The following is a 12645-nucleotide window of genomic DNA, read 5'->3' as shown; positions in this document are numbered from 1 at the left end:
TCATCAAACCATTGATCACACACGCAACAAGGTTGTTTTCACTTTTAAAATACGGAGTCAAAGCATTCTGCCTGCTCCTGTATACAGACACCTTGACATTTGGTTCCAGAAGATTTAAGAAGATTGGAGCCTTGATCCCAGAAGCTCTGCTTTATCTTTCGATAGATCTAGGTGGTTGTTGTTGTTATTTGGTTTTTAGGAGCATTAGCAACTAAGGCCATATTGCTCCGGGTATATGCGGTGGTCATTCCCTGACCTTTCCGCATCCTCCATATTTGGTGGTCACGGGCTCAAACCCCGGTCTAATCAAGAAGCGTGTGCTATGCACTGCTGCTCCTGCTCACCGATAGATCTAGGTCTCGAATTAGATACTTAGTTCACCTTGAGTAATTCTGTGTGACTCACTCAGCAACTCAGGTTCTGGCACAAAATCAGGATCCTGTGATGTTGAAGGCCCAGGTTGACCATCATTCCTCACACTGTCCCCATCTTCATCAGACTTCAAAGTGTTCTCTTCTGGAGGGGTGAGGTACAGGCAGACCATCCCCACGTGCCACTGGTTGGATAGCTGACAGGATGCTAGGGTATTCCACAGTCCACTTCCTTTTTCTTTGACATACCATGCTGAAGAGGAAGCACCATGCAGAAATATCAGTCATTTACATGATTTGAAGGCTCCCTCCAAATCATTGGGATGGCAAAAGGCATTGAACGTCCTTTGTTATTTAACCATCCATGGAGATTTACAGCACATGTGTTGCAGCAAATATGAGGTGCCCAAGGTTTGTCTTCATCCACTACCTTACCGCCAAAATAATGGTAGTAGACAGTCTTCACAAGTGGAGTCAATTGGCATTTCTGAGTGGAAAATCTCACATCACCACACACATAACAAAAATTGTCAACACATTTATGTGGCATCCTGGCTTTTTATGTAATTTTTGTCCATAAACCTGAAAAAAAAAAAAAAAAAAAAAAAAAAAAGAGCATCACTTGCAAGAAATGATACACAGAAATAAAAAAAAAAAAAAAAAAAAAACATGGCGTATCAGTTCCTGTTTCAGTGTTACCTACCCATCTATTCTCTAGACTCCAAAATTTCCCTAAATCATAAGATGGACTATATCGTGGAACCGAGAGCTAACTAAGAGTTTTAAATGTTATATTCGTTTTTCTCATGCCGAAATTAAGAAGAATTGCCAATTTTCAAGCCAGAAACATTTTTGGTGTTGACCAGTGATATAATCAGATCAAGAGTATTACTCCCTCTAATTGCCTTCCAAACAGGCTGTTGTAGAAAACAATCATCCAATAATCCACAAAAGCCTTGCTATTGTGTTTAGCGACCAACCCAGAAGTTCCAGTCAATATCTGGGAAATTAAAATCCCCCATTATAAGACAATCTGATCTGATCATAGTTTGACCCTCAGAATAATGACTGATGAGTTGGATATGAACAATTTATAAAATTCTGCATGAAGATTTAGAGAAAAGGAAAGTCTGTGAAAAATTTGTGCTACACAGCCTCACATATGAGCAGAAGCAATGAAGTATCATGTGAAGAGTTCATCCAGTACTTGTTAAGACAAACCTAATTTTGATTGTATTGTCAATGAAGATGAATGAGGGGATGTTTTTGTATGATCCGGAGATGAAGTGACAGAGCATGCAGTGGACTTCAAAATCATCACTAAGGTTCAGAAAGTTTCGTTTACAGAAGTCCGGGATCACGAGAAGATGCTGATCATGTTTTTTGACAAATAGAGTGTGATTTGTATCAGAATGCAGGAGAGTCAATACTGCACTCAAGTACAAGTACTTTAGTACAGGTACAAGTACGTCAAAGACTATTGAAGCACATTTCCCTGGTAAAACCAATTTCAAGGGTAAGGCAGCTGGTGCTTGTTGCATGACATATGGCATTGTACAGATCAATCATTCACCCTACTCTCCAGATCTAGCACCAACAGATTTCTTCTCTTTTCAAAGGTGAAAACTGCCTTCAAAGGAAAAGAAATTTCAGGATGTTGAGGACATAAAGAAAAATGTAACCGGTGAACTGAACATCATCTCTTTGGACAATCTTGCTGACACTTTTCAGAAACTTTTAAGATGGTCTAATAAGTGCATTCAATCAGATGATGATTACTTTGAATAAAAATAAAACCATTTTTGAGCTCCTTCACTTTGTGTTCTTTTTATTGCACCAGTAGGGAACTTTGTCACATCTCACATATCATGTTGAGAAAGATCCCCAGGAAAAGGGACACATACAAGTTTGTTCTTGATCAATAAATCAATTTTCAAAAGGTTAAGTGTTATTAAAAAGTTAAAAGGCATTTCAGCTCAGAAAGTTATAATGTCAGAACATTATGTTGTTCTGTGTTAAAATGCTTTAAAAGATAACTTACTTTAGATTTATATTACAAAATAATTTACTCATATTTTTAATTTTCTACAAAGAATATTGCTCTCACCTTTCTCTGACTGTGATTCACCATCACTACCGCCAACATCATCATCCTCATCTTCATAATCAGATAGCTCTGGTGGTGGTCCTGGTGGAACACCTGGAGGTTGCCTCAATAATGGTATATTCTCCTTCAAACTGCAATATACAAATATAAAAGCTATATGAGACAGCTTATAAATATTTGTACATCCTATAGATAGGGATAACTAAAAATGGTTTTCTTGAACTGCCAAAGAAAATTAGAATAATAACAGTGCTATATTTAAAGTAATAAAATAAAAAAGCAATAATCCAAAACTGCATGAATTTCTGCATTCAGTTCCAGAAACATTTTGGTTTCTACAGCAAGAGAGGCAGTCTTTTTGGAAGTATGCTCGCATTAGAGATAACGCTCTAATACATAAATCAACCTAAATTGCTAATATATTTTTTAATAGAAAGTGCATCACCAAAAAGGCGAATATTATTTATTTAAAAATCAAAGCACTGTCATGAGACCTGCATCTTGACGTACTGGCATAATAGGGGCTCAGGAATGAGCCCAATTTTGGGGACCTAGATTATTTCAAATTTTTTAATTTTGGGATTTATCATGTAAAAAACAGAGACATAGTCACCAGGTCATTATGGCCCTGCTGCATGATTCAGCCAGACAAAGCTGCTGAACCAAAAGGGCTACTCCTAAACAGGGATTTTTGAAGCCCACAAAATCTGAAAACTTTTATAACACAGAGGCACCTGTATTAATCATGGCACTAATATATACAAGCAGATTTTATTCAGTATTACTTTTTTTTTTATTTAAGTTTTTCTCTTTTTTTAATTTTACACTCCTTCATTTTTTGTTATTTTGGTTGTTGTTGTTGGTTTGGACCACAGTTAACACATTATGACCATAGTTGCTATTGGCACAATAGCAACTATGGTCATAATGTCTGATTTTGTGAACATCAATTAACCTATTATGTTTATATGGGCATCACTGACCTATATACATGTATATAGTATATATAGGTCAATGATACATATATGGAGGTTGGGAAGATAGACTACAAATATTAGCAAGGTTTATTTTACTGTTACCAAAATGTGAAAAGCAGAAATGATAGGGTGCAACTTATCGATAGATTAGAGTATAAAGAAGCAGAGTTTGTATGTGTGGATCTACCATTGCAGTGCACTGAAAGCCATGTTCCATAAGCAAGAAGGAAAAAGCACACACAAAGCATAAATAAATAGAAGAAGAAAAAAAAAACTTAAATAAAAATGCAATACAAAGCAAATAAAAAACAAACTGCTTTTATTGGTATTTTAATTAATAAAATATTACTGCTTATTTATCCCTCCAAATTTTGACTTAGTGCCAAAGGGGCTCTCCACATGACAACAAAAATTAAGGGCTTGTTTTAAGTTTCTTTTAGTTTTTGTTTTATTCCTATACATAGGGTATTTTCTTGGTCACTGGCCAAAAGCTGGAAGACCTGAGAATTATGAAAATAAGTTGCGCTTTCTTTAATAAAATGCATTGTAAATTGGCTAGAAGCATCAATACATCTCTTTAGCAAAATCACATTTGATACTGTCATTTCAGTTTTATATAATGTTTGAAATCAGCTTCTGCAGTTTCCAAGATCTTCACTATGGCTGTAAAACCCGAGACTTCAGAAACTCAAAAATAAAAATTTTGAAAAGCATAGAAATTTTTGTCATTTGAGAGAACTGGGCAATCAGAAAATTGGAGTTGAAGAAAGCAATGTGAAAACAAGAAACACGGCGCTTGGCACACCCAGGGTCCTGAGCTGGATATCATCATTCTTCTCTTTTTTGGTGATTCCCCTCTCTCTCTCTCTCTCTCAGGGTAATTCAGAAATTTTTTTTTTTTAGCTGGTGCAGCATAAGCCTCAGGCTACCTTGCACCATATAGCTAATAATAATATGTATGTGTAAGATCTTGTAGAAAAATTACTGGGAAAATAAAGGGAGAGACCTATAGAGGGGAAATAAACTTGTAAGAGCAGTTCAAAAATAAATGAAAAGTTGGGAATTCAAACTGAAACATGTACACAAAGGGAGTCTTACCAAAGGTAAGATTGGTTACTGAAAAACCAAATATAATCATACACTAGGAAGCAAATATTGAACAAGCAAGCCAAAAGTCTGTTCCAGGATATACAATTAATTACTTCTGAACGAGAATAAATGTAGCTGCAGAAAGGCATATTAGCATTAGTAGAGACACAGCATCAGCCAAAAAAAAAAAAAAAAAAAACCTTCCAACTTCACTGATCCATTCATTCCAAATGTTTGTTGAGTTCTGCCTTGAATTTGTTTAAGCTATCAACTTCCACAACAACAGATGGAAGTCTGTTGCAGCAATCAACTACCCACTGGCTAAAGGCAAACTTCTACACATCTATTCTACAACTGTCTTTTCTCAATTTGAATCTATGCCCCTCAGGTTCTTAATATGAGCAAGCGGAAGTATCCCATCAGCATTGAGCCTGCTCAAACCATTCAAAGCCTTATACACCTGGATCAGATTACTTCACAGGTGCCTAGTCTCCAGATGCTGCAACTTGCAGAACTTAAGCCTTTCTTCGTCTCACTAATCTTGTTGCCCTTCTCTGTACTCATTCCAGCAGCTCTACATCCTTCCTAAAATGTAATTAACATATAAACCTCTACAAATAATGTATATATACATATTATTTATGGGGTTTCTGTATATGTGTTTTCTGTATTTGTGTATATCTACTTGCCTATCTTGTGAGTGGCTGCAAAGATAGAGCTTGTTAGTATAACCTATATATATTTATATGTAACGTTGCATTTTGTGGTTATAGGCAATTGTATAGTGGTTTAGCTAACAGTAGATGAAATTAGGTAAGGAATTAGGTTAGAAATAGGCACTCCTACCCTTATATTACACTAATAGCCAGAGTGTGGAAAATTTTAGTTGTAGGAAAGTGAACAGTATATGACTGAAGAATATAAAGTTGGTGCTCGGGCTATTTGGGATTTATCTGGACATACTAGCATGGACAGTTTCCCCGTCCGTGCTAGCATGTCCAGAGGCATTACTAGCATGGATGGGAAATTGCACTCCTGGATAACCCGAGCACTAACTTTATATTCTTCAGTCATATACTGTTCACTTTCCTACAACTAAAATTTTCCCCACTCTGGGCTATTAGTGCAATACAAGTGCAGGAGTGTATTTCTATCCTAATTCCTCATTCTTAGCTAAACCACCATGCAATTGCCTATAACTACAAAACAAGTGTACACAAAAAAAAAAAATATATATATATATATATATATATATATATATATAGAGACATCAATTGAATGGATGCAAAAAACAACACATTTTTGATACTCATATCATTAAGAAGAACAAAGCTGACACTGAATTGATACCTGGTTTCTTTTTAAGATAATGTCTGAATATGACCATCAGACTTAGGTGAGCCTTTAATACGGAGACTTCACACAATACAGAATATAACTGCTAAATGTGAATTTATTTATATATATATTTTTTTGTTTTAATGTTCAGCAGTTATTCCCTGTACTAAGTCTGAAGTCTGCTTACAAAGTTCCACTTAAGTCCAATAAGAAAAGAAAGTTTCACTGCTGATACAGGACATAACTGCTAAATGTGCCCCCCCACAATCCACATTTAGCAGTTATGTCTTTTGAGCAAGGACACCTTTTCACTAAATCCTATTTAGTATTTAGTAAGAGGAGGCTTCAATCCTTATAGGATTAAAAAAAAAAAAAACTAAACTAAATGTGAAAAAAAGTTACTTTGAATTGAGCAGTTATGTGGTCTAACTGAGGTCTTCTTTTCATGGATAACACCTAGCTTTAATTAGAGAACACAGGACATAACTGTCAAATATGCAAATTTATTTTTTTTCATTTAGCAGTTCTCTTCTGACTGAGGCCTTATTTTCAGTGATTGACACTTATGTTTAATTAGAGGACATCTCACTTGCAATACAGGATATAATTGCTAAATGTTTTTATTATTATGATTTATTTATTTATTTCACACTTAGCAGCTATGTATGTATTCTGACAGGCTTTCTTTACTCTAAAACATCATATAGGTATACTAAAAGAATGAGGCATCAATCACAATACAGGACAACTACTAAATGTTCAAAAAAATTCCACATATATATTCCCCCCCCCCTTCTTTTTTTTTTTTTTTTTTTTTGTACATTTAGCAGTTAAGGTTAGTGAATGAGGCCTCTTTCTGACTAAACTGCACCGGCATCCAACGATAAGATTTAGAAAGGCTGTTGACACGTTACCAAATAACAATTTAGTATCAGTGTTGTGCCTGAAAATGATATAAGTATCAATGAAAATCTGTTTTCTTTCTTCAATCCCATGATATGAAAGTGTCTTTGTGTATATACTTTATATATATTCTTATTATTCCTGATTTTGTTTCTTACTGGGGTTTATGTTTTTATTTACTGCTTCAATTATATACTATTATATACTATTATTATATATACCTGATGATCATGACAAGATGGTTCAACAGACTAATTCCAATTTACAATCTGTCATTCTTCTCTGAAAAATTTTAATGAAATGTTCCCATATTTCATTAAAAACTGCTTTGTTAAACAAGTGTCCCCCATAAAAACCAAGTGTGTTTTGGTGAGGGGGGAGCACCCCACACTTTGGGAACTTTTGACTTATATCATTAGCATTAGCATTAGCATTAGTAGAGGCATTTGATGCAAGAAAGCAAGCTTATGCAGCATCAGCCAAAAAAAAAAAAAAAAAAAAAACCCACTTCCACTTCACCCCTCTGTTCGTTCAAAATACCTGTCCAGCTGAGCCTTAAACTTATTTAGGCTATCAACTTCCACGACAAGGGATGGAAGTCTGTTCCACCCACCAACCACCCGCTGGCTAAAGGCAAATTTCCGCACATCTATCCTACATCTGTCTTTCCTCAATTTGAATTTATGCCCTCTCAGGTGATTTTTCTGAGCTAGAGGAAGAATCCCATCAGCATTGAGCATGCTCAAACCATTCAAGGCTTTGTACACCTCTATCAGATCACCCCGCTGGTACCTAGTTTCCAGACACTGTAATTTGCAAAACTTAAGCCTTTCTTCGTAAGAGAACCCCTTTGTCCCATTCACCAATCTAGTTGCCCTTCTCTGTACTCGTTCCAGCAGCTCTACATCCTTCCTGAAATGAGGCCTCCAGGCCTGTATACAGTACTCTAGGTGTGGCCTGACCATTGCCTTATACAAGGGAATAATCACCTCCTTATCCCTGCTAGAAAAATTCCTATATATCATTGACAATACACCATGAGCTACTCTTGCAGCTCGTCTGCACTGCTCAGAGAACTTCATATCTGCCTGCACCACCACCCCCAGGTCCCTTTCATTCTCTACCACTGTCAGTGTAGTACCACAGAGTTGATACGTTGCTCTGGGGTTGCTGTTTCCCATATGTAGTACTTTACATTTGTCAATGTTAAACTTCATTTGCCACCTCGAAGCCCATCTGCTCAACCTTTCCAAATCCTGTTGCAGCAGCATAGTGTCAGTAGTGTCCTTGACAACCCTGCCAACCTTCGTATCGTCTGCAAACTTGGACATTAAGCCTGATATACCATCATCAATATCATTTATAAATACAGAAAACAATAAAGGCCCCAATACTGAACCCTGAGGGACTCCACTAATAACATTAGTCCACGATGAGCAGTGTCCATTGATTACCACTCTCTGTCTTCTCCCCCTCAACCACCCCTTTATCCATAGCAGCAACTTGCCTCCAATGCCACACTGCTCCAATTTGTGCAGCAGTCTTCCATGTGCAACAGTATCAAAAGCCTTTCTAAGATCCAAGTATATAATATCAAAGTTATTCCCTGCATCCAGTTCTTTTGTGACTGCATCATAGTATCCAATCAAATTGGTCAGGCAAGACTTCCCCTTAACAAAACCATGCTGTGTCCTAGCTATAACTGAAGTCTTGTCTAGATGATCCTGCAGTGCTTCTTTCACCAGTGCCTCCATTAATTTTCCGGGAACAGAAGTTAAACTCACAGGTCTATAATTACTTGTGTCAGCCTTTGATCCCCCTTTGTGAATTGGGGTCACATTTGCACATCTCCAGTCAATGGGTACCTCCCCTGAGTCCAAGGAAGCTCTCATAATTATGGCTAAGGGTTTGCTTACCTCCTTTGCTGCCTCCTTTAATATAACTGGATAGATCCCATCCACCCCAGGTGCCTTTCTTGTGTTTATCTTCAACATTTTCTCCTCCACTTTGCTCTCAGTTATTACAAGATTCTCTAGCTTACTGCTAGAGTTGAATACACCTCTGGCATTCCCCTCGCTGAATAACTCCTCATGTGTGAATGTCGATGCAAAATATTCATTTAGTTTGTTAGCTACCCGAGCAGGGTCATCAACAGTTGACCCATCGATCTCAAGTGGACCAATCTGATTCATCCCCTTCCTTCTAGAGTTTACATAAGTAAAGAACTCTTTGCTGTTTTTCTTCGCATCCCTTGCCAAGGATCTCTCGTAATCTGCCTTCGCCTGCCTAACCTCCTTTGTAACTTGGTTACAGATCAACTTGTATCTATCATAGGCTTCCATGTCACCCATTAATTTATATGTATCCCATGCATTTTTCTTCTCTGCCACATGTCTCATTAGTTCATCTGACAACCATTTAGGCCTAAACCTTGAACAATATTTCTTAGTTGGTATGTAAAGCCTAGTAGCTTCCACAATAAGTTCTTTGAATGCTTCCCATTTTGAATTTGCTGTTGGCAATATCATCAGTTGATCCCACTGTATAGAATTTAAATACTGTCTCAGTCCATTGTAGTCGCCTTTACGAAAGCAATACCCCTTCCCTTTACCCCTAATGGTAGTTACCTCTTTGAGTAACTCCCACTTCAGCACACTGTGATCACTGCCACCAAGTGGTTCATTTATCTGCAGATTCTTAATGCATGAAGAATCACTACTGATAATCAAATCAAGAGTATTACTCCCTCTAGTTGCCTCCCGAACATGCTGATGTAGAAAACAATCATCCAATAAATCCACAAAAGCCTTGCTACTGTGTGAGTGACCAGCCCCCAAATTCCAGTCAATATATGGGAAATTAAAATCCCCCATTATAAGACTCTCTGATTTACTGGCCCACTCTATTTCTCCGAACAGTTTCTTATTATACTCATCAGAGTCATTAGGCCTATAGCACACTCCTACTCTCAATTTTGATCTCCCAATGCTTATGTCACACCAAACTGACTCGACACTGCACTGTCCAGCGATGTCGACTGGCTTCACTTCCTTGGATTTTATGTGTTTTTTAACTAATAGCATAACCCCTCCTCCCTTCCTATCCTGTCTATCCTTTCTGTAGACATTGTACTCCCCAAATTCCAGTTCTGCATTTCTTATATCTGTGTGACACCACGTCTCTGAAATCCCCACAATATCTGCCTTTGATGTTTTGAGCAATACCTCAAATTCATCAAATTTATTTACTAAACTCCTAGCATTGGTGTACACACAAGTATACATGCACCTGTTCTTTTTCTTAGCTACCCTAACACAACCCATGTGTTTACTTGTACCCCAATGATTCCCAGCAGTCTCTGAAATATCCTGCATCTTATTTTCCAGGCTGCGGCTCATTCCAATAGAAGCAGTGCAAGAATCACTTTCACCTCTGCCAGTGGCTACTGTTAATCTATTAGTCCTTGTATCCCCCCAATCTAGCAGTTTTCCGACCCACCTAACATTGCCTCGATAGCATCAGCAAACATTCTTGCACCCTTTCTATTTAAGTGTATCCCATCCCTGTAGAAGCAGTCTCTCCTGTTAACAAGTACAGACCAGGCTGAAAAAAATTCTACCCCTTGAGCCCTGCACAATCTTTCCAGGGCCGAATTGATTGACAGGGCTCTCATCATATACTCCCTCCTATCGTGTCTGGGCAGAATTGCAGACACTTTCAATTTCAACCCTAATTCACGGCTTTTTTTCATCAGTGACCTGTACTTGTCAAGTAATTCCGCCGGTCTCCTACTCTTAATGTCATTAGTGCCAACGTGTACAACTATATCACCTTTTGTGCCCTTAAAAGATGATATCCGCTCTACAACGTCATCAACTTTTGCCCCTGGCAGACATACCCTGGTCCTATTCCACCTATCCTTTTTACAAAGCATGTTTCCCGTTTCCCTGACAATAGAGTCACCAACAACTACTAGTTCCTGTGGGACCAGCGCATTCTGCCTTGGGGGTTGCCGCTGTGTTCCGCGATGACCAAGTGCAAGCTCTGGCATTGGTGTGGGCAGCTGAGAGCTTGATGGGCCCCTCACTTGTAATCCTTCGAGGGCATCCACCCTATCCTTCAAGCTCTCATATAGGCCCATAACAACGCTGAGTTGTCGCCTTATCTCCTTACACTCCTTGCATCGCACACACACAAAGACATCCCCCATGGCAGTATCATGTCCCATACTTGACTGCTCCGCAAACATCAAGCAAATAGTGCATCTTACAAGGCTGTGATTCAGAGGACAACTGCCCCCCTCAGTTCTCCCCTGGTCCACAGCATTCCCATTAGCTTGAGCCCTTTGCTTTGCTGCTCTGGTTTGAGTCATGATTTAGATTTACTTTCAATAAAATTTCAATTTCTGTACAAAATTAAATCCTAAACTTGTATCCAAACACAGTTATAACGCTATATTTATGTTTCAGTAACGAGTGTTATCTACGGAATATTTACGTTTCAGTAACGAGTGTTATCTACGAAATATTTACGTTTCAGTAACGAGTGTTATCTGCGAAATCCCTTTATATAACTTTCGTATCAAGTTATGTATTAATTATTTGTTTTTACTAATTATTTATGTTACGTAACCTAAGTGGTTATATGTATAATTAATTATGTTAAATAAAATTAATTATATTACGTTTGTAATCTAAGTCGTTATATGTATTTATTTAAACGTACAATTTAACTGCTAACGAAGTTCAACTAACGCTATCTAGTACGGTATATCGTATCACAAAGGCGGGAAAATTACGAACGGTTAGCGGAGTTGAAACACGTGGAAACCTTTACCGATACTTTTATGCAATTACAAGGCCGAGTAAAGAATAAATACACCAAATTAATCAGAAAATCACAAAATAATGTTATACTACTAAATTTAAATCAAAAGTTTTAGAAAAACAATAATTTCAAATCAATAAATAAGAAAAATCCACTTAGCGGCTTTGAAAACGACCGTCTCTAGTAGCCTCGTCAGCATAAAAATCATAGACATAAAATGTCTCTTTTGTGATCATGCTAAATAATAATCACCATAATACAGTACGAGGGAAGTCACAAGTACCCATGGAAATAAAATGTCATAGCAAACACCATTTTTACCATGTCAAAGTTTTTACTTACTACTTCAATGATCACACCATACAGTCCAATCAATCTGTGTGAGGTGGACTATCATGTTCTGGCAAGTTTGTCAAGCTTGCAAGAGAAACCTTATTGAATTAAAACTTTCATAATTAAAGATTTTTTTTTTTTTTTTTTGGAAAAAATAATCACATAAAATATTTTAAAAAATCATTATATAAACTGTATGTGATTACTGGTATAACCTTAATGTGATTACTGATATGTGATATGCTGTTCACATTGTAGCTTTTTTCAATCAATTTTCACAGATTTGTAAAATCTGTACATACATACAGATTTTACAAATACATTTTGTGAAGCTATTGAGTTACCAATTCTGTATTTTATTTTGGTTTTTCTTACTTATTTTGAAACATCACTGGCTATGCTACATTTTACGTTGTACATAAAATATAATGATTATATTCAAAATTAGTGGTATGTAGCATACAGATGTGTCCTTTGTGAACATAGAGAGATGTTTTTGTCAGAATAATGATATCAATTTTTATGTAATACATGTAGCAAGTTTGAAAAACCTTACATTATCACAACCTTACAATGAGAAACCTTACATTATCACAACTTCTACAATTCAATTTTTTTTTGTTTGGAAGATTAATCATACATAATAGGAAAATGCCAACAAACATAACAAAAAGAAATACAGCTACAATATAAATTGAAT

At 36.9% G+C, this 12645-nt stretch overlaps 1 protein-coding gene across 1 annotated transcript in view; it reads right to left on the bottom strand.

The window, feature by feature from the left end:
* LOC150076369 (uncharacterized) overlaps positions 1–12645 on the bottom strand; it is a 265264-nt gene that overhangs the window by 101897 nt on the left and 150722 nt on the right. The window contains exon 8 of the mRNA XM_090388089.1: positions 2479–2609. Coding sequence (XP_090244215.1) covers positions 2479–2609 — 131 coding nt within the window. The remainder of the gene's footprint in view (positions 1–2478; positions 2610–12645) is intronic.

This window comes from Mastigoproctus giganteus, chromosome 13 (genome assembly GCF_048544385.1).
Source record: "Mastigoproctus giganteus isolate SK-2022 chromosome 13, ASM4854438v1, whole genome shotgun sequence".
Classification (NCBI taxonomy): Eukaryota; Metazoa; Arthropoda; class Arachnida; order Uropygi; family Thelyphonidae; genus Mastigoproctus; species Mastigoproctus giganteus.
This window is presented reverse-complemented; position numbering and strand designations above follow the sequence as displayed.